General features: G+C 36.3%; 1 protein-coding gene across 6 annotated transcripts in view; it reads left to right on the forward strand.

Annotated features, from left to right (window-relative positions):
- The window catches only part of ANKRD10 (ankyrin repeat domain 10), a 37,124-nt gene extending 15,322 nt beyond the window's left edge, over positions 1-21,802 (forward strand). For 4 of the 6 annotated variants that reach the window (XM_014944101.1, XM_014944106.1, XM_014944104.1 and 1 more), the window contains 3 exons: positions 13,159-13,394; positions 17,067-17,162; positions 20,075-21,802. In XM_014944101.1, coding sequence (XP_014799587.1) covers positions 13,159-13,394; positions 17,067-17,162; positions 20,075-20,565 — 823 coding nt within the window. In that variant the 3' untranslated portion in view covers positions 20,566-21,802. Of the gene's footprint in view, positions 1-1,245; positions 6,809-13,158; positions 13,395-17,066; positions 17,163-20,074 lie in introns of those variants that run through there. The other 2 variants (XR_001412277.1, XM_014944102.1) reach the window with 2 other exon arrangements.
- Positions 21,803-23,574: the final 1,772 nt, after the last annotated feature.

Raw genomic sequence — 23,574 nt, forward strand, 5'->3', positions numbered from 1 at the left:
CTAGTTCCTAGGCTCAGTATGTTAAATTAGGCTAAATCCATGTATATACTTTTGACATTGATTAATTCTGGGTTATCTGAGTGTGAAAACTGGCCCCGTATATCTAACCATTACGTTGATTTCCTGATTTTTGTAACATCTTGAGAATGTAGATGCTTTGAAAGTCCTGACTCCTTTATTTTATGGCTTCAGTTAGAAGAAAAGGAGTGGGATTTTATCAATATATTTGGGTTCTAATTTATATGTATTAACTGAAATAGTGATTTACTATATGGGACCAAGGGAAGAATTTTATTAAACACAGAACTAAGCACTAACTATAACTAAAGTGCTGATCTTTACTGATGGTGATGTGGCCTTTTTATGGGGATTAGATCTTCTGATCCAATTTTTTCTTACTTTTTCATACAGTTAAAGTATCAAAATCTAGTTACGTGAAGATGGAGAGAATATCCCTTATAACTGCAAATAGTCAAATATGCTGCTTATACATGATACTTCTAGTATAAATCAATTATTGCACCATCCCTAGTATTTATCGAAAGCAGAACAGGGATGTTAAGATTTCATTATTACACAAACACTAGTAACCAGTAGTGTAATATTGCAAAATACGTGGTTTTTATTAATGAGTGATTATTGAAATACTGCTGTTAAAATGAAGTAACTTGGACTAGTGTAATCTTTTATGTCAGTGTTTACTGTATTTCTACTTTATTCACTCCTTTGGTTATACTGGAAGCCAAAGAATAGTAACAATAGTCCAGTAAGGATGAAAGTAAGAATTTTAGTTTGAATAAAATTGCCTTGCTTGAATTATTCTAGTTTACTTCAGGCTTGTTAGTGTATTGCTTTTACAGAGAAATGATAGTATGTTGCAGTCTCTAAATTTCATGAAGTTGTTGCATTGTTTTCCTAATTGATGAGAGAGAATTTGGGTCTCTATTCCTTTGTAAATTTTTAATAATAATTTTTAAAATAATAATTGTACCCTAGTGAAAATATTTTGATTTTTTTTGTGGTATTTACCTTCTCATTTTAGCTGAAGCATATTCTGTGCACAGTATGTTCTACAGCCATAAAAATGGTTGCTCCACTAACTATGGTATTCATGGACCCTTGAAGAGGGGGAAGCAGGTGGTCACAATGTCCTCATATGAGTGAAAAGGTTTGCTGTGTAACTGACTTTTTAATGTGGATAGTACCTTTTAAAGTATCCATAGTAACTGCTGGATTTTCACTAAAAAGCATAATTATGCGATTTATGTCTGCTTAATTGTGTATTATTTATCATGGTGACACACAAGTGTCCACAGCTCTTTTTGGAGGAAAAGCCTTCTTGGTGCCATGTTTTGTTTTGCTCTTTTACACTAATTGTTGAAATGCTGGGTGTTAATATAGTTACATGGATTGCATCACAGCATATATAAAAATATAAAATTCAGCTATAAACACAGGACACTGCTGAATCAAAAATACAATATGCAGATGCAGCTGTTAATTATACAGATTTGAACTTTCTTCTTCCGTTTCACATCCATTTTCATGCAGTTCACTTGTGCATTGTGTCCAGTTATTTCTGAATAAAAGTTATTCTGCAACTGTCCTTTGAACAGTTGTGTATTCCTTAGTGTCTTGATTTAAATCGAGCTAGGAGAGAAGTTTCACTGTATTATCCTGGGATAGAAAGAGATGAAAAGGACAAGAAGTGTGGGACAAGATGTGGCTTGGTGTGCATCCATCCAATTGAACACAAGTACTTGCTTGTACTTTTTGTTGGTCAAGATACTTGAATAGTAGCAGAGGAAAGTTTTTGTTATTGGCCTGACAGAAATCTTAAGGTTTTGAGGAAAATGGATTTGCGTAGTGTGATGGGATGCTACAAGACCTTGAAGAGATACTTTCCTTTCTGGTTTCTTGTATTCTGGTCTCCAAGTTTGGGGAGAATAACTGACGTGCTAGGATAAATGTACCAGTACATCTGTTTCTACCAGATGACATATTCATATTGTGATGTTGATCTAGTTTAGGCAGACACTTCAGCCACTTTCTCATTAAAGCTGTCTTGCATTCATTTTAATGTGTAAATTCACTGCTTCTGTAATGCCAGAAACATCCCATATCTGGTCTTTAGTTTTTCAGCATCAACTTTATTCTCGTTCTTTGGCAGTGGCTTAATTTTGATTCTTCTTTGCAAATTCATGTGTCATGAACTGTACTGTGTTGTTTAAAAAAAGCATCATTAATTTCTATTTTTCTTCACAACTGCTCTTCGTTTTCCGTAACAGAAATCTGTCCAATGTGAGGTTTTTTTTAGGGCCACCGGATTAGCCCTTTGTGAAATTCTTGTAGTACATTTCTGTTTGAAGTGTGTTTCACATTCTAATTATCGCTCCTGTGATATCTCAGCTTTTGTTCTTCTCATTTATACTTTTGAGACTTCTTGACTTCCTGAAATTAGTGAAGAGACAGAACAAGAGTGATGCGTAGGTTTCATGATGATAGTACAGAAATCAGCCCTTCCTGTGTGTCTTAAACCCTCCGATCATTTTCATTCTGGAGGGGAACCTCGCATGGCCTGTTCTCTTGAAGAGTCTCAGGGGTCAGAGATCTCTTACATTTCTGGATTTCTTCCTGGTTTCTTAAAATCTTAGCAGATGCTTACAGGTGTTTTTAATGCTTGCTTGTTTTTCTTGCCTGGCTAATCTAACTACGAAGCTTCTAGTATTGAGCTTGTGCTTGTGAAGTGCCATTACTATTTCATCTTTTTGCTTCAGAACCTCTACTGCTACGTTGATTCAGTGTAAAAGAATCAACACCCTGCTTTCTTATTAACCTCATCTTGAGAATAGTGCTTCAGGTTCTTGTTAATTATTTATTTAGGAATAGGATTTAGTTACTTTTTCAACAGTGTGGTTCTTACCTGTTAATTAGTATATTAATATTGGTATAATCACTTGGATGCTTTTTAAACTCTAACCACTTCATACACGATCCTTTTTGCAAACCGCGTTGTCTGCTCTCCAGATCACAGTTAAACTGCTGGATTAGCTACTGTTGTTGCATTATTAGACAGTGCAGTATCAATGAGGAAAAAATGTGGCTGTTCTTCTTTCATTGTATATAACAAGTGTTTTAAGGGCTGCTGCTGTAGTGTTCTTCTAGTGACCATTCTGCTGTGTGGAGGTGACAGGTGTTGGAATTCATTTTTCCTTTCCTGCCTTATGTAAATTCTTATGGAAGGGCAAAGTGGTTTGTACATTTCAGTGGTGAAACTCTTAATTCTTCTGCAAATTAATTACAAGTAAAACTTGCTAATTTCTCCAATGTTTGTTTTCAGGCTTGATTGCCATCATTGTAGAAGAACTTAACGTGGTTTGTAGGAGATTGTGACCGTGAAGTAAGGCAGTAATTTGTATTTAGTCTTAAGGGAAGATTTGAAAATACAGAAGCAGGGCCTATAAATGGCAAATCAAAAAGTGGAGGAGAGAGGCTCAGTCTCACAGTAAACCAGGATGGAAAAGGGTAGGTTTCAGTTACAGCTGTTCTGAATAATTGCAGGAAGCTGAGACACACTCCTACGACTGAGTTCTTGTTCAGTTTGAGTGGATTATTCTTAGTGGGGATGGAATAACAACAGTAGTTATTGACACCAGTTCAGAAATAGAGAAGAATGTGAGGGGTTGTACTTTTTATGACTAAAGTTAAATCTTTCATTAAAGCAATGGTATTTTAAGACCGTTGTGGAACATAAAGGAAGTTTGCAGGATATGGGTCAGCTTGATACGGGATCTTATTCATTAGTGGCGAGCCTTTGTGATTTGTAGCACTGGTTTCCTAGCTTTTCTTCAGTCCCAAAGAGCTGGATAAAGAACATGGAAGTGTTACCAAAACTTCTATGTGAGGATAGCTCAGATTTCTGACAGGAATGTGGAGGTTTTTTGTTGGGAGTGATCTGCCTTCACATATGATACTGTACTGATGTTCACTGTGCAGCTTCTCTTCAGATAGGTTACTTTTTTCTGTAAGTTAAGCTATTACTGGCAACAGAAACCAGAGTGCAGTTAAGTCAGGTGGAAAAATGGAAGTGTGATGAAGTGGAACTTGGCCCGAGCAGAAGTTAGATACAGTGGAAGAAGCAGTATATTCCCAATTACAAGAGTCTGATTAGTTGTGATGGTTAGCCCAGACATTGATGGTGGTGATGATCTGCACAGGTGCTGTACTTGATCTGCTGATACTTTTTGACTGGGCATGTGATGGGAGAATTGTTAATTGCAGTGCATTTGCTCTAACTTCGATTGTGTTGATGTCTAGTTCATGTCCCTTCACTGAAGTTGATCATAGTTCACCTAGTACCTTTGAACCTGGACAAAAAACAGTAGGCAGTTGTGGCATGGCCCAGAACATGTCCAGGTTGATCAGAAAAGTTTTCTAATATGAGTTGCAAGCTGGATCTCATTGCGTGGAGGCTTAACAAACCCTGAAAGAGTTTTGGAAGCTTTAACTTACGGAAAATGTTACTCTTCTGTTTCCTTCTTTCTATTTCGCTTGATGTTGCCCATATGTAGTAGATGAATTTTCTTTGGAATAGAGGAAAAGCTAAGGTGAAAAAAATCTTTTGTGAAACTCATTTAAAGTGGTTTTATGCACTTCAGTAGTTTCTTAATCAGAAAGATCTTCTGTCTACTTGAGTAAGAGCATCAAGTTATCTTTGTCACAAAAAATAAAATGTTGTGCGGTTTGATAGTCTCCCTCTCTGTGCCTATTACAGGAAAATAATGACTCCATCTAATACCTTTAATAATTCAGTTATTGATTTTTTTCCCCCTTTTGGCACAAAAATACTTTAAAACTCATTTATATCTTTTCTTTAATTTTATTCCCAAGCTCTTGCTGTCTGTGGGTTTTGTGCTGGATCTCTTGAACTTCAACATTTGGCACATTTGAGACAAGTTTGCTTTCTTAATTTTTCTAATTCTAAGCTATCGTTGATTTTCACTTGGTATGTTGAGGAGAATAATGTAGATTTGTTCGCTACTAGAGGCATCTTGGCAGAATCTGCATTGCAAGGCTGTTGATCTTTTCAAGTCAGAGCTTGCGCTGAACTTTTTCTTAATAGACTTCCATAATGCTTTCCTCATTGTAATCAACTTTATCTGCAATTCCTGGTCTGTTTCTGGAAACGTGATAGCAGCAGCAAGGATAGTTCTCATTTTCATAAAGCTGGCTGGCTAAGTAACTCTTATGTCATCTTTGGACTTAAAGTGGCTGCAGTACTAAAAAGATGCTTATTTGGAATTCATTTTTGCTAGTGATCTACATTTTCATTTTAATAGGGAAGGTCTTTTCTGTTATGCTGTATTGCAATCAGACTGTTGTTTTAAGAATTAAGATAGTCTTTCATACCTTCCTTTTGTGAGTTGTATTTAGGAGTCACTTCTTAATAATAGATGTGAATTTAAAATTATTGTTGATTGCTGATACCAGGCAAAGTCAGATAGGCCTATATTGTTCAGGCAAAGCTTACTTGGAAATGTGAATCATTTGTACACAAGATTGAAAATCGAAGCCCGCTGTTTGAGCTCTGTCTTAAAGCATATAAATTGGAATGCAGATGTAGGAATAAATCACCACTTTACGGTGATGCTTGTAATTCTAATGTTTCCTACCATGATTAATGAATTTTTCTTCTGCCAGCATTTGTACAGTTGTGAGTTGAACTGATTGTAGTTGCATAATTTATACTGGACCTTGATTTTGATGTGAAAAAAAGTGGCTTCACAAAGAAGAGCTTCCTTCTTTCCAGTATATTCACTTTGTTATGATTTTGGAGGATGTTCTGAGAAACTCTGTTGTTGTTCTTGAAAGTCTAAAATAATTTCAGCTGCCACATGTTTTGTTGTGAAATAAAAACTTGGCACCAACTTGTGCTTGTAGATGCCCAGTATGTAATTCTAGCATGAATTTTTGTAGCTGTCCCTAGCAGTGACACACATCTGTTTAGTTAAGAATATTTTTCTCTTGGTATCTGAAAAAAACCCCATGTTTGAAACTATTTCACAACTTTTGTATTTGGACACCAAAGGGTTAAAACACTTAAAGTTTTGTATTTTAAAATCATTTTGCTTTAGAAATTTTAGACTAGTATACTGATGTTTATATAGGAAACGTTTTCTTCTCACTGTGGGCGTTTTAGTGTTTTGATCTTTTTTTTTTTTCTCTTGTTTTGTTTTAATCCTTGTATCTGCTAATTTTTGTATAGGAATAGTTACTAATTCTTTTGAAATACAGCCTACTAAATTTAAAGTAATTGAAGCCATGAGTTGACCGGTAATTTTAATCCATTCTATATAAAATTCAGTGAAGAACTGACAAATTGGTGTTTCAGGATGAAAGTAATGATGCTTTAAAGGCATAAAAGGCTTAGTATCTTGTTGTTAAGGTGGTCACATGATAATGGCTTACATATTGAATAATGTGCTACAGCACTTTTTGTATGTTAATGTAACTTTTAATCTTAATGTTGCCTGCAAATATGTGATCCCTTATGATATAAGTTTCCTGTTTATGCACCATTGCCCGTTTAAATCAAACAGAAGATTCTGAAACTGTAAAAACTACACATGTCAATGTTTTACAGCTACGTAATTCGAATTGACTTGATTTTTTCAAGTAATCCTAGAAAGGGGGAGCATTCCATATAGAAACTGCTGAAACTGCCACAGGTGCTTCTCCGAAAACCTTACAGTTGTGGCATTGAATGTTCAGTATCGCTTCCTTTCTGCACACAAGGCATACTGTTGAGGTATTTGTTGCGGTGATTGGTTTTAATGCTAATCTAGGAATTCAGATATAGAATCTATAGATTTGCATGCTTTGCTTACCCTAATTTACAATTATCTACATTTTTATTTGTAAACTAACAATAGATAAGTTGAGATCAGTATCTTTTAACAGATATTACATTGATATACGAAAACTGTGGTTTATTTTCTTAGATTGTCGCATGGCATTAACAAAAACACAGTAAGCTGTAGGTGATGTAATCACTATTTAAAATTAAACATTTAGGGGATTTTTTTACATATATGAATGGGTTTTTTTTTCAAAAATATTTACTGTTGACTTTTTGTAGCAAACGTTTGTTTTGTTTTTCAAGGTATGTGACATTATAAGTGGAAGGTAGTGTCTTTCAAATGTCTTTCTATGTTAAAGACATGTAGAAATGTAGTTTCTTTTTTCCTCCACTAAGTAAAAAAATAGGAACAACTGAAAGAACTTGGAATGAAGTTCTAAGTAAATTCATTGTCATTCATAATTTGATGCGAAAAGCACAAGTCTTTATCTTTCTACAGATCCTTCTAAGAGCAAATTTTGTAAGCTATCTTGAAGTAAATCTTCTTGCACCAACGTAGTTATATTTAACCAATTCTAAGTTTTGTTTTACTTGCTTTAGTTTTATTTTCTATAACTTAATCATAGGGGAAGTATCTTGCATGTTTTTTAAAAGCTTACCTCAGGTTCTTCCTTCAGCGAACTTCTCAACAAATTGTGGTTAGATTAAAATAATAAAAACATCCTTCTAAACTAAAGCTAAGCTGAAAGTTAACTTCATGTTTCTGTACATCAATCCTGTTTGGTCAGATAACATACTTATTTCTTTTCATTTTTGAACAACAGTTTAATTAAACTCTCAGCCAGCATTTTTAAAAGCATTTCAGAAGAAGGAAACACATGCTTCATCAGTGTCTTCTTAATAGCTGCTTTAATTTGATACCAGGACTCTCAGATGAACTGGGCCTTTAAAATGGGAGTTCTGATGATGGCAACTGAAGGGAGAAAAACAGATTTAAAAAAAAAAAGTCCTCTTCATGCCAAGATCAATCAGTTTTGAAGACTGCCACTGGACGTCACTTGATGGAAGAAGAAGAAAAGCGTGTGTTCTGAGAGTGTTGTTTTAGGCAATTTTGAAGGTTTGTGAATAAATGTATATACAAAAGTCAGAGCTCTAACTCTTAAAATATTAAGAGTAAATGTTTTGGGTTTATAAAACACCTGTCACTACAGAACAATTCAAGTGTTAAACATAGTCTGTCAAGGAACATCAAGATCGCCTACTTCTAATCGTACATATCCGGACTTTCCTCAACTTTTCTTATGCATTATTTTCTATTTATAAAGACTTTATAATATGAAAATATATCTTTCCCATTACATTTGCCTTCTCTTACTTTGGAGTTAGCATCTCATGCTTCTGTACCTTGAGGAAAACAATTTGTCTTTATCATTCTCAGCTCCTGGATTTTAGCTACAAGTCGACTGAGAGTAAATAATATGCTTCATGATTCTAATTTGTTTCTAGTAGTAAGAATTGCATAGAAATAAAAATAAACTGAAGGAAAAAAAATACTGCCAAGTGAAATAATCTTAACGGGGCTCATTCATTTTTTAAGTGCTTGAATTGCTTTGGAAATGATGCAAGGTACGTCTCTTCGAAGTGTAGAGTGAATAGACTTTCTGATGACTTACCAAAATTAGTTCTGGGTAAGGTTAATTAAGAAATTTTTCTCCCATTTGTCAGTTCAAGCCTTCATGTATGTTCCTGTCTGGAGCAGGTGCCAAAAAGGAACAATATTTTCAGTGTCCTTTCTTCAGTTTTTCCACCTCTTCCTGTACCTGGACTGACCTCCTTCAGAGATGTCTTTGATTTTTGACTTTTTTGTTTTTACTGAAGAGAGAGGGAAATAAGTTTTTAGAGCACAGCGGTCTGTTTTGACAGTAACTAGGTCAACCTTTAGAAAATACTGCATCAAGTCAGTGAATGCTATTTAATGAAAGACTGACTTGTCATAAAATTCCTGTAATTTTTCAAGACTTAGCTTGATTTTTTTTAATGTAACTTTCTTCCATCCTTCCACAGCTTCCTTACTGGTAGTGTCTTCCTTCATAAGATCATCTTTGAAAATGACCAATCTGTGTATCTTATTGTTTGCTTAATCTTGTTTCAGGTAGGTAGCCTAGCTCAGAGAAAAGCCCTGAAAAGAAACACAAGCTTGTCCTCAAGTTCAATGTCTTTGTTGGGGGGAAAAACCCCAAAATCCCAAACAAAAAAACAAACAAAACAAACTCACCCACAAAACCTGCAGGAAATTTCCTTACTCACTTTTAAATTCTGAGTAATGCAGTTGCGGAAATAGAGCTGTCATATTTACTGTATGATTAGCAGTAACAAAAGGGCAGTTTGCCTGATGATTTAATATCAAACAGTGTGTTCTGGACTTCACAGCTTCCGCTATTTCAAGATGTTTAGGGTAAAAGATCAAAACTAAGACTGAAGGGATTTTTAACTTCACTAAAAAACAGAGGATAGGTGGAATAGAAGATTTTTTTTTTTTACAAGATATTTTGAGGTATTTCTGTCCATGTTGTGCAATGGTTTACTTTTGTTATTTGTCACTGCTTTTCTTTCAGTCTGGGTCTTGAAGTTATTTTCAGTTATAATATCCTTGAGAAATGAAGATAAATACCTTTCAAGGAACATCTCTAAGAAATTAAATTTTAATTACTTAAATATAGCAATTGCCTGTTGAGTTTTCTTCTTGATATATATTTTTTTTAACCATGCAGTCCGTATCATATATAGTCTTCTTAATAACCAAATGAATCTTACTGTTCCTCCTTCTTTTCACTTGATAGTCAGTTTACATATAATTGCAGTTCATAACCAAGGACTGACTTAGGGATTACACATAAGAGTTTGAACTTCTCTTAGTCTTAGATGTAGTTGAGGCATTGAACTATTTCTATTTTCATTCCTATAATGGAGTCTGTTTACAGTAATGGCTTTTATATTCTTTGCTCATGGACTAAGCTGAGGTAGCTGCTTCATTTTCAAACATTGGCAGCATTTGAGGCAGACCATACACTGCAGATCTAGTCATAAGTGTGTTCCCAGGTCCTTGTAACTGTTCTAACAGGGTAGTTCCATTCAAAACCCAGATCAGTGCTTTTAAAGGATGGTCTAGTAGACATCGTAGCTTTTTAATTCATTCAAGTACTCCACTTGAGGGTTTCCAGAAGGACTGTGTAAGAGCGTATTTTTCTGTTATGCGCTCAGAATACTCACAGTGATGGCAGTAATTCTACATGATTTGGAAACGCATAAAACTGTTTCAGTCTGGTAAAACTCTGATACTTGTTACAAGCATTTTCTTTTCTGCTTTGTGCATGTAGCTAATTGAGTTAGCTTTTCTTGGAATACTTGCATTTTATTATAATGAGCTAGTATAGCATGACTAGCTCTTGCTGCCTTTTGTGTTCCCAGTGACAGATTTTATTTTTTTTTTCCTCTGGAGAAGGCTGGAAAAATCTTCTAAGAGGTAGGTCTTTTTTGTCTTTCTAGCCTTTCTGTTTTTTGAGAAAGTGAGTCTTAAGAGTTTCTGCCAATTTTGTCAGCATCTTCTTTTCTCCTTCCCAGTAATATTGGAATGCAAGCCAGTTTAACTGAAATTGGAAAGTCCCAGAGTATTCAAGTTCCGATTAAATTAATGGAAGTTGACAACGGGATATAGAAAAGATACTCAAATTAGTGTTCCCACTGAGACAGAGCAGTGTGTTAACAGTTGTGTTCTTTTCTGTAGCAATTGGCCAACCAGTTTATAGTCATCTAGATTTTGTAATCTTTTATCTGATTGGACTTTTTTTTCCCTCTCATTTTCATTAGTAACTTCTGAACACAGGGAGTTCTCTTGAAATTAGTAGTCTAAATTCAGATTCAGATTTTTGAGAGAGACATTTCTAAACTCTCAGAAGCAAGAATGTTACAGCAAACGTGCTTGAGTCCTTTGAAAACTTATGCCGTGCTTCCAGAATATTCCTGTGGAACAAGTGCCTTTTTGTCTACCTGTTAAGAGTAAGCTGTTCAGGAAGAGATGGGAAAGGGACATTACATTTTAGACGCTGACAAACACGAACTTAAAGTTCATTTATTTTGTTTCTGGGAAGTGCAACTTTTCTTTCGCAGAGTTTGGTTGTGTAGCCTAACATGCATCTCCAAATTCCTTTAGCAATTCATATCAACATTCTTTGGGAAATGGTGACTTGAAGTTCTTTTTTTTTTTTTTTTTTTAATTAAAATAGCGTTAATGTTCAGTAACATTTGCGAAGTAACAGAATTACCTGCTTCTTGAAGTTTTATTAACTTAGGTGGTCAATAAATATCATATTGTGTTGGTCATTTTTATCTTTGCGTAACTTAAATTTGCTTTTGCTTAGATTTCCTTTACTGTGCTTTTGGGGCTCACAAATTTAAAACAGATTTGAGAAACCTGCACTATTCTTTGGACCAAAATGGATATGTTGAAATTTCTGAATGTTGAAATTCACCTAGTTCAGCATGGGAAAGGATTCATTGTTTTGCAAAATTTCTGAAATAATCTGCTCTTAAAACAAGGTGGGGAAGAGAACCCTCTGGAGATTCAGCAACCTTTGTGCTCTGAAACTCTCCTAATGCCTAATTTTAAATACTCTTTGTTCATGTTGATCTTGTTCATATGCTGCCTGCACTGGAAGCACAGAATGGATTATTCTCTTGACAGCTATCTTTTAGATATTCAAAACTAATACCTCTACCTTGAGGTTTCATTTCTTTTGACTATAAGCAAGTTTTTCAGTATTCTAAAGTCTTACCTTCTTGACCTACTGCTGTTCTTTGGATTTTCACTAGTAGTCCAAGTAAATAGTGATTTAAAATGCTGTAGTATTGAATGAAATTACCCTGATCTAGCCTAATGGTTTTTCTGATTCTTTAGTATTTTGACTTAATCTTCCAAATTTTATGTAATGCAGCAGTATCCATTTATGGGATTAGTCTTGCTGTAATAGTTTCTAAAGATTTTTTTTTTTTTTTTTTTATTCTCTTTTTTTTACCTTTTGCTCTAGTTATTCTCTAATTTGAACTGTTCCATTTTTTTTTTTTTTTTTTTTAGTCTCATTGTTATAGCAAATAAGTTTCAATGATCTAGGAAGCAAATCTGGGCTTTGTTCTTTGTTTTCTTTTCATGATCTGGAGTGAATTGGTTTCTACCTCATGTGAGTTTCAACAGAATCAGGTCTATTAATCTTCTGAATTCTTACTCTGCTGCTGGTGTGTTTCTAGATTTTTAAGTAATGGATTTGTCTAAACTATTGAAGCCGAGAAACAAAAATTCAATTTTCTGACTGATTACATCTGTCTGGAAAGGTGGAAAAAACTTAGGAAAGATTTATTGGCATCTTTTGCTTCACAATCTAGTTTTGTCATTTCTGGCCCTTTTGTCTCCACTTTTATGCACACACTTATGAAGGTAGCCTATATTTCTAAGTACAGGCATACTGTATGTCAGTATAAATGCAAGTGATACAGTACCCTTTCAAATTAAACCTCTACATCTCCTATCTGATTTCATTTATGAAGTCCTTGGTGCATTAGAATACTCAAAATCCAGTGCCATTTTCTTGTGCATGGAAAAGTCTTGGTTCAGATAACAAAGCAAGTCCCAGCACTTATGATGTCACACACCTTGAAACGAGAAACAAACCAGGAAAAAAAAATATAAGCAAAGCATAACTAAGTATAGCATCTTTATCTATCTTTTCTTGTATATGTATATATATTTTATTGTTAGGCAGAATAGTGATGATGTTGTTACCTTAGAAACCAGAATGCCATGGACAATTGCCAAGTCATGTTAAGTTTGTTTTGAGTATTTGATCTTTTGCTCAAGTTAAAGCAATAGATTGCAGAATAAACTGCAGAAGATGGTAAAATGCAAGGCTTAAATTAGTCTGAAGTTTATGTAAAGATCAGATACTTCAGACTGCTTGAGAGTAAAGCTTTTTGAGAAGTTTAAATAGGAAGATGGTTTTTTTTTAAGGCACATAGTTATATTGATTTTATTTTAAAGTGTATTGTCTCCCAAAATTTGCTTAGAAGCCAGATGTATGTGCGAAAAGTTAAGTTAGTTATAAAACTAAGTTTGATAACTAATTTCTTAATGGAAATTTGCTAAGTGTATGTTTTTTCTCATCACCAACAGATAGATAGTCAGTAAGGGCAGCAGCAGCAGCAAGCTGGCTTGATGAATGAGTGTAATTCAGTTTCTTTGTATTGTACAGCTTGAGAAATGCCAGTGGCCTGACAGCAGCAGACCTTGCACATACCCAGGGCTTCCAAGAATGTGCCCAGTTTCTCTTGAACCTCCAGAACTGTCACCTGAATCGTTTCTATAGCAATGGCACCTTAAATGGGGTCCATCAGAATGCAGGTCCCAATCCATTCGGTGGTGGGACAAGTCGAAAGAGATCCTTTGAAGATACAGAGTCTGCTGGAGTAAAGAAGGCTAGAACGGAAGGTGAGACCCCAGAGGTAAAAGGGATGGGGTGATGCTGTTGCTGAGAAAGGAAAATAAACATTTTAAAGCCTTTCAGAGTGGATGTTGAGTATTATTGACAAACTCACATACATATCTAATTTACATATTAATACAATAAGCAGATGAATACAGTTATTCTGTGCCACAAGATCCCAATTCTCCTATGTCATCATCTTGGTGTGTTCTGAAATTTCTACTTCCAGAGTGAGAAAGTTACATGATGCCAAGAATAATACACGGAAGAGTAGGAAGCCAAAGTGGTTTCCACTCCTCCTTCCTCAGTTTCTTCTTCAGGAGAGCCAAATAATGTTGTGTTAATTCACAAAGATGCCCGGATATTCAATGCTAGTTTTCTACTTCAGGATGCATTCACAATTCAATTCCTTTGATCCATCTAGCAAACAGTTTTTGAATGCAAAAAGGTTTCTCAAATCAAGAGGGATTATGTCTGTGACATTAAGATAAAATACCTTAAGTTTCCAGGATGATGTTCCAAGGGGAACTGATACCTTACAGGAGGATGCAAGACTAGAATGGATCTTAAGGATTCATTTTCTGCCTTGTGCATTGAGGATACTGCTTCGTCTGCCAGCAATGATGTGATAGTACAATCTCAAGATATTTTTTTGTGGCTCTACAAAGAGACCTTTTTTTACATTTTACGAACACCTTGAGTAACACAATTGAGAATATCCTCTGTTTCCTCTCGGGGGCTCATCCTGTTAGAGTCCTAGTAAAAATGCAGCATTCTGCACTCAAACCTTGTTTTTTTTTCCTGTGTCTAGTGTCAGGAGAGGGAATTCGTAGGTCTTTGTTGAAGACACTTTTCTTTAAAGTTTATATTCTAACGGATGTAATTTTCTGTGAGACAAATAAAACGGTCTCTAACAGTGCTTAATTGCACATAACAAGAGGGGAATTGAAACCAAAACAACGTTTCAAAATATGACATGGACAAGGTAAATTACATCAACACTGACACTGTAGTAGTTGCTTTAATACTTGCCATCCAGACACCATTTCAACTCTACCAGGATCAGAGGCCTTAGCAGGGTACTCCATAGCCAGTCATAAACAGGATATGCTGCTTTGTTTAGTTGGTCTAAACTATGAATAATTTCGTGATGGAGAAGAGTGCCTATGCAGTTAAATGCAAGACTGCCCCTCAGGAATAATGTCCTTAAATAGCTACATAGAATGAGAACTTTGTTGGTTATGCAGGTGCAGTTATGGAAAGATGTCTTCGGTGCATTCATATTCTGTTACCAGGAGGTGCTGCTTGAAGTCAAAGACCCCTATCTTTTGTTTTGAAGACCTTTCTGAATGTTCAGCAATGTCTTTTAGTTTCAGAAAGTGGCTCCAATCTAGCCAATAGGTAGCGTTTCCCCATCCCCACGATCTGCGGAAGTGGCCCTGGACGAGCTATTTTTATTCTATATGTTGTCATGAAGTAGCAGTATCTGCCTTGCGTTTCAGCATGAACAGTCAGTCCAGTGGATGTGAGGTCAAGGGAACAAATAGTACATTGAAGTGAATGAGATCTCCTGAGCAATGTCAGGATATTGGAGGAGCAATCAGACTGGGTGATTTTTGAAATGTTTACCAGTATGACTTCTCAAGACCTTTGCGAACAAAGCCAAAAGCTTTGCTGCATTTGCTTGAAGGTATGTACAGTAATTAAGAGATACGGCCCAACCACAGAAGCTGAAGTTTCTAATCTGACGTGTCTGCCCTCAAAGACCTCAACATCAGTAATATTTATTGTATCAGTGTAAAAAGTCTGTTGGAGTGAGAATGAGTCACTGTTCCTGAGGCGCTTTGTAAACAACAGAGCTGAGTAATGAGAAGTCATCAGTGCATCATTGTGCTGAGCTAACCTTTTTACAAAACAAGCCCCATGTTGTGGTAATAATTTTGCTCTTAGCAAAACCACACCGGTCTGTTGTGTCCTTTAAAGGCTGTTTGCCCAGGAGATCTGTTCAGAGAGAGCGCAGGCAGCCTGTATTTGCAGGGCAGAGTCAGGTTTTGATGACCATACCCCAAATTAGAACAATCACTGCTTTGGAAAAAAAAATAAAAATTGCTTCTTGTGACCAGGCACAGTATATGTCCCTTGCAAGAGCCTGTAAGGAGTAGAGTTGGAAGTAAATAACTACTCAAACTGTCCTTCACTCTTTGTCCTGGAATAGCTAAACCTCAAATCGGGACAACTGGGTAGTGGGTGGGGGTTACCCAACATCTAATTTTGTTTATATGCATGCACATTTATCTGCTATCGGGTGCACAGTATTAAAAAAAATCCTTCAGCCTAAAAATTAAACAACACTGATACCTGATATGCTGTGCTACAAACTAATTACTCCCTCAAAATGAATTCCAAAGGCTGAAGCTGAACTTAAGTAGGTGGCCACTCTCAGGATGTAGACCAAATAGGTTTTCATTTTGACTTAGAAGCATGAGCTGGATTTTATGTTTATTCTTCTGAAATCTATGACAAAAATTTCCCCCTGCTTCCCGGGCAGGTTGGTAGAAGGTGGCACACAGGGTCAATTAATGATGATGCACACCAGGCCAAGTGGTCACACGGCTGTGTGGGTGGCCGTCATCATACTGGTCCCTCTGGGGCATGGCCCTGGGCAGGTTGGCTTTTGTGCTGTGCTGTACACAACCGATGACTGACGGTGTCAGTATCACGAGCCTCAGCACATTTAGGTGTTTCTAGGTATTCTTTGAGAGGTGGGGATGGAGGCGTTGCCAGGTGTACCCTTGAATTGGCCAGCATCAAACTGCACTTCCATGTTCCTCTAGGCAACTAGAACAAATGCCTTTCCCTTCCTGGTTTAGAGTGATTTGAAGCCAAATCATCCAAGTACCCTGGTCTCCTTTAAGCCCTGCGTAACCTCTTTGGCCCTGAAACACTTCAGCTATTGCTTAAGGTTCTTTAAAAACGAGTAGTTTATGAAAATTTCTGTTGTGCCCAAGGTAATGAGAGCTGACCCATGGTCTCCTAAAGTAGCCCTTAATAACATATTGTGTGCAATGTATATAGAAAGGCGTGTTGGTGTCAGTGTGAGAGCAGTGCTTTGGGTAGTAGGTGTAAGAGGTAGGGAAGTCAAGCCCATCTCACTTATTAAAGCATTTCCCACAAAAGTATCTATGTGCTGGCTTTCCTTGGAAGGCAGATAGATATGTTTGTTCAGTTCTTGGAGGGATCCCTGGAGCAGTCTGATGTGAATGGGTTACTGAGAACGGGCCCTTGGGAGTGGAAGAGGGAGCAGTCCAGACTGACAGCAGGGAAACGTGGGGCAGAGACTACTGCTTATTGGTTGGGCACACTAGCAGTACAGCCTAAATACGAGTAATTTACATGGCTCTTCAGTTAATCTGTAGCCTATCAGACTAATAATTTATATGTAGGTGCAAAGTCTGATAGGTACACTGGTAATTCTTCATTCTGAGGGATTAGAAGGAATGTGCTCAGCATTTACTTTGCACTTAGAATCTCAGACACGTCAGAAGCTTTCAGACGTGAAAAAATAACATTTCTTTGTAAAAAAGCTTTTGCTTTAATAATGAAAGTACTCAGCTGTTTGTTGGCTGAGTTTTCACGTGTTCACCAGTGACTAAACATGACCTTTTTTTTTTTATCAGCTTACAGCTTTGATGGCTTAATACCAATGATGAACGGAGGAGTTGAGGACGATGGTGACAATATGCACGTTGATAGAGAGTTTGCCGTTGTATCAGGTGGGAGTGGACAGTTTCCTGTTAACTACAACAACATTCAAATGGTTGAAGACACCAAACAACAGGAGAGTACTTCTGTTGGACCAAAAGAAATTGAAATATACACTGTTTCTGCAATGCAAACTCCTTGTCGTTGCAAGAATCAATATGCATTTTATTTTTAATTTAAGTATAAAACTTAGTCCTTTATTTTTGCACATTGTTGTCTAAAGTCTTGAAAACTATTGTATTGCTGTAATACCCATTATATTGGGGGTTTAGTAGGTATCTAAAATTAGCTGTTTCATGCGATATATTGTAATGGTAAAAGAGAAGGTATATTAGTGGTTTATTACTATTTCAGATAGAAATCCACAATGGCTGTTTCACTTTTAACCTGAGGCTTGTATTATGCTGTGCCTTGCTTTTAGTTGCTATAATTTCAGGTTAAAGGAAATTCTGAAATACTTTAAATTATTCGTTTCATTTCCATTAAATAGATTTAATTGCTAATAAAAAGACTTGCTAGGAAAACATATCCTAGTGTCTATATAGCTTTGTACATTATGTATGTTACAACTAAACGATATTCAAAATAGTTGAACAAATACTATAAAGACTAGTCTAGACATATACCAATGTTGAGAATTTGTTCAGACACAGTGATCTAAGTGCAGGATCCTGCTCTGGATTTTTAATGTAAACAAAGGACTGGACATCACACGTCTTAAACTAGTATTTGAAGCTACATACCTTGGAAAACAGGTTTTGTGTTTTGTATCCATCTTCATGAAACAGTCAGAATGTTACTAGTATTAGTGAATATTAATGCTCTAAGTTTTTTAAGGGCTGCTTAATCAAGATACTTTTGTTAACCCCAGGTTGTGTATAGAGTTTCGATTAAAACTCTTGGGTCAGCTTTTTCCATGCGCTTTGTAGGTAAAGGCATGGAGTTACTATGATCGTGCATTATTACATTCAGAAATTAATTTTTTACTTTGATTTGTTCTGTGATAAATATGTTTATGCTTTGTACCACAGATCAGATTCACCAAAGGGAATTATGATAAATAGATATTTTAATATATTAGGAATAAATATATATATACATATATATATATAATCAGTACTTGAAAAGTAGACTATGATATATTCCAGTGATAATTACTAAGTGTTCTTATTTATGAAAAAATGATTGTCTTTCATAAATGTACTCTATTACTATAGGTGCTAATTTTTAACAAATAATAAGATTCTATAATTATCACTAGAACTATTCATTACCTACTTTTGCATATGAACTAACAATAGTGCCATTTTTATTAAATTTGATTTGGCAAAGTCAGCCTATAAGGATTTATTTTTAAGCAGTTAAAATTCTGCACTTTTCAGTTAATAAACACTATATGAAATTCATTCTGCGCGTTTTCATCACTGAAATATTAGCTTTGATGTCGTGATGGGTTTGGGGCTTTTATTTTCCACTTCCAATAAGAATTTGTAGTTAGTGAGTTCAGCTGATGTGGTTATTTTAACTCCTGTAGGGACTAAGCAGGAAACTGCAGTTAGTACATCTAGTGAGTTACAAATCAAACACATTTCTTGGCATTATGTATTGCTGTGTGTGAAGTATCAAGTATCGTAATCCATATTTGAAATAATACCCACGCGATGGACTAATAAGAGAACCAAAAGTTCAGATTCTTCCTTGTCAAACAGTGGTACTCATTATGTGTCACTTAAACAGGAACCCAGTGTTTTATAAACGTGGGAAGTTATCAACAGACTTACCGGCTGGGATTGGAAATGCAGAGTAAATGCAATCCTGTTCTGCACATAGGTTTATGCTCTCATGTATACATAAACATATGTGCACATATCCAAGGATAATACCGGAATGTAAAACCTTTAAATGTCACCATATAGGTCTGTACTTTCTACATTTGCCTTGCTCATCTTTACCAATATAGATGTACATTTTAGATGCCTTTTACCAGTAGGCATTTTTAAGGCAGAATGTATCACCCTTTTTTTGTGCTAGTACTTTGAGTACCACTGCAAAAACATATGTTTCAGACATACTGATGAAATCTGTTTATGGAAATAAAAACTATTGTACTAATTACTAAATTCGAAGGAGAAAATGCTTCAGAACTCGTCAGTGGTTTTTGCATGCACATTTTTAGAATTTTATTTCCTCCTACTCATCTTTTTTAGTCTTCTGTGCACTCTGCTGTTGCTACTGTATGGCATTTTGCATGTGGATTGTACAGATGTCATGATAACCTTACCATTAAATACAAACCTGCCTAATATGTTGTTTAGCCAGCTGCTAGATAAATTGAAGTACTTTCTGAATAAAGGAACTTTGAAGCATTTTATATTAGCACCCCAACATAACATTTCTTTATTTGATGTGTTTCAGTGTATACTGTACTGTGAGAGGTAGCACTAAAAAGGAAAAAAAAGTAGCCACAGATAAATTACAGCTGAAAAATAAAAAAAACAACTCTTGACCCTCTCACAGAGACTCGGTTCTTGTATATACGTAATATTTCATCCCAAGAGGGCATTACAGTTAAGGTGGAAAGATGCCTTTTATTCTGCCTTTCAAAATACTGCCCAGAATGTTGTCTGCTACACTTATTTCATACAGTTAAATGAAAAAATTCTGGGAAGTTCACATTATCTTTGCGAAGATTAACATGAGCATATCTACGCATTAAATGTAGATAGATAGTTGCATTTTCAACATAATCCGTGCTCCGAGCTTACTGGTCAGCTCTCATGACTTGGAACTACCTATATTGTTATAAATAAAGAAAGGGTAGATTTATTTTCAAAGCTGTGTACGGCAACATTTTTTAAATAAGCGGAATATAGTTGGGAGACATTTTGATGTATTTCGATTTATTCTTAATTGTTGGTGACAGGTGTATTTCTTAATGCAGATATGAATAGCAGTAGCTCCATATTGAATGCACTGACAAATGGATGTGCCATCAATGGACATTTGGATTTCGCCGCCGCTGCACAACAGCTCAGTGGGATGGATGCCAGGCGTGAGGAGTGTTTAACATTAACACCACCTAACGGGATAATTCCTGGAATAACTTCTCCCGGTCGGCATCGGATTCACCCCAGTAACGGCACCGAGGAACCGGAGAAAGCCATGAATAGTTCCACCGACATGTGTGGGTCTCTACATCTGAACGGGAGCCCCAGTAGCTGCGTGTCCAACCGGCCCTCGTGGGTGGAAGACCCCGGAGATACTTTGCACTATGGACACTACCATGGTTTTGGGGATACTGCCGAAAGCATCCCCGAACTTAGTAGTGTCGTTGAGCATTCCAATTCTGTCAAGGTTGAACAGAGCTACGAAAATACTGTCCTAGGCACAATGTATTTGTATCACGGTTCCTAGATGAATGACCTTTATATCAAACACATATTGAAATTGCTACCAAATGAATCTTGGGGGGGGACACACAAAATCCTCCCATAGCATTAAATTTGAAGATTGCAACTTATTGCTATTTTTACACTTTGTTTATATGAAAAGTAAACCTTTAATTTGACAGCCTTGTACAATAGTTGTAGTCTGTTGCATGTATGGGGCTTATTTAGTGATAAAATAGGTGCTGTTATGATGGAATGTTTATTATGTTCATTTTTTTATTATGGAATGTTCTGGTTTTGTATTTTTTTATTTCTAAGCTTGTGAACACTATCTTTCCCTTTTTAGAGCTGTTTTCCCTTTTATTAAAACGATGTTTAACTGAATTTTGTGAAGAAAACGTTACGTATGTGCATCACTTAGAAGTAAAGGTTGGGTTTTTTTTTTTCTTTTCCGTATCTTCTGCTGAAGCTATGGTAGCAATATCAACGCCAGCTATCACTATGCAAGGGTGAAAAGTGGCAATCTTCTGGAGCTTCTCCGACTTTCTAGTTCGTCCGTTGGTTTGGTATAAGTAGCTGTTTCCCTTCTGGTTTGTTTTTTTTTTCTGAACGAGTCGTTTGAAAGCGCAGAGGCGGCGTTGGAAGAAGTCAACGCTCTCAGTTTCCGTAGAGTAGAAGTGCTTTTCGTTGTTGGTGGGCTCTTTGCGTTCCAGAGTGGGGCAGGTGGGCTGCCTTCCTTTGGCCAACGGTTGGGTTGGGTGCGTGCCCCAGGTTAGCTCTGAATTCGTGGTGGTTTTCTTTGGCTTCTCTCCTTTTGATACCTACGCTTGATATTTTACCATAGCTCACAGACCGGGGGGCATGTTGGCACTGTTCTGCTTCGTACGCGGTTTAAAAATTGCTGTTACTTGTTATAGGGTTTGCCGAGTCAAAATATTTGAGTTTGACTGTCTTGGATATACATTTATTGTCCTTTTTTTAAACATACGCTTTGGAAATGTAATGTTGTGTACTCTTTGGGCTACGCTCACGGAAAATACATTGTATTTAAAGCTTAATACACGAAATTCATATAAGTGCACTATATGAGCACTAATAATATAAGTTGCTGCTTTGTGTTATGGTAAGTGGAGAGTGGGGAAAATATGGTAAACGAGATAAGCCCTCTGAATTGTGTTGGGTTTTTTGTTCTTGTTTTGTTTAAAAAGGGACCTTTACAAATTGGAATTTAATAAAAATAAACATATTACATTGTACCTGAATATTTTGTTTAGACATATTTTTACTGGCAATTTGAGTGAGTCTTTTATAGTTTTTAAATCACATTTCTCCATAATCTTTCTCAGTACAGTGTGGGATTTCTTGATTCTGTCGGTATGTTGGAAGCAAATACGAGGAGCCCAGCAAGTTGTCCTTCACTGAATCACAGAAACGTGTACTAGATATTCTGTGTGTGAAGTTCGTGTCGTTCTTGAACTCCAAAAATAGGTTAAAAATACTGCTTGTCTGGTTTGCATGGAAATTATACTCCTCCGAACATTTTGAGGCAAAATGCAACAGATTGAAAGAAATCAGTGTTTAAATAGAATTTACACTCTACGTGGTTCCCTGTCTACATACAAGATACCCACAGTGTATTAAAATTGAGAGTACTGCCTATAGGAAAATCGACTTGTCTTTTTGCAGATTGTTGGCCAAACCAGCAAAACTCCTCAGAGCCTCAAAACCATTAATGAAAACCAAATCTGGTTTGCGTGCAATGCTAAAATTTTAGGCACATAATTTTAGCGTGACAAGATTTATAGTGTGTTCATAAGGCAAGGGTTTTAAAAAAATGTGTAAATTTGGTTTTCATTCGTGTGCTTTTCACATCTTTTCACCTCAGAATACCTTGGAAGACACTGTATTTCAAATTTAAGGAGAGCATTTACTGCTTTATTTTAAGAAGCAATTCTGTGTGTGTGTGTTCAGCCTCATGGTAGCGGGGAGACAGATTTCAGGGTCTGTATCCTGTCAGGCCCCGTGGGAGCTAAACATTAGATTCTAATTAGATGCAGAAGACCAGTGTAGAAGACCATACGATGTAGACAGGCTGTGTGGGTTTGCTGGGGAGCTTCTCTTACTGCTAATGTTGCAAAAGACAGAAGTCTGTGACAGAGCATGCCTCGGCCAAGAGCCAGGTTGTAGAATTTTCAAAGCATCAAATAATTATTCTCTAAGAATTCTGAGACTGCCTTTTTTACAGGAGCTTTTTGAGACGATGCGTGTACTTACAACAAAGGCCATCCGAAATCTTGTTTTTACATTATTCCATAAAGCTTCAATACAACATGAAATAGGGAATCACAGAATCCCGGCGTGGTTGGGGTTGGTGGGTACCAACTCAAGCGTGTGGTACCGATAGGAACCCATGCCACCCTCATGGGAAAAAAAAAGTTTTCTTATGTTTAATTGGAATTTGCATTTTTCTGTTTGTCTTGTAATTTCAGGCAAAACTATAAGAGGAATAAACCTGACAGATCCAACTCCACTAAGAACTTACATTGTCAAGAGTGGAATGAGTTCTACCAGGTGTAGCTGTGCCTTTCCGTATATAACCACTGATGACACAGTGGCATTGGTTTTAGATATTTTACTATTAAAATAAAAAGGACTTTCCTGGTTTTGCCTTGTTAGAGCAGCTGACACAGTTTAAGAAGCCTGGTAGGGCTCACCAGCCCTCTTCAGAAGCTTCAGGTTCTGCTGCCAGACAGCAGTGCTGAGCCATTTTAATTACACCGTGCTCTGCAATTGCTGAAAAGATTGCTGGTTTTTAAACAATTGGAGTTAAATTCTCGTATGTTTTTTGTTTAGCAAGGACAATGGTATTGTAGGTCTGTTAGTGCTCAAGGCTTTTGTCAAATTCTAGGTCTGTCAGGGCTTTTATCAACCAAACGTTTTAGCTGATGCTTTGTCTTACCATTACTTTGGTTCTGGGAAGGGTTCTCCAAAACTAAAATTTACTTTCCATCTGCCTAGATTTAACTCAGCCACA

Source organism: Calidris pugnax, unplaced genomic scaffold, assembly GCF_001431845.1.
Source record: "Calidris pugnax isolate Ruff unplaced genomic scaffold, ASM143184v1 scaffold69, whole genome shotgun sequence".
Lineage (NCBI taxonomy): Eukaryota > Metazoa > Chordata > Aves > Charadriiformes > Scolopacidae > Calidris > Calidris pugnax.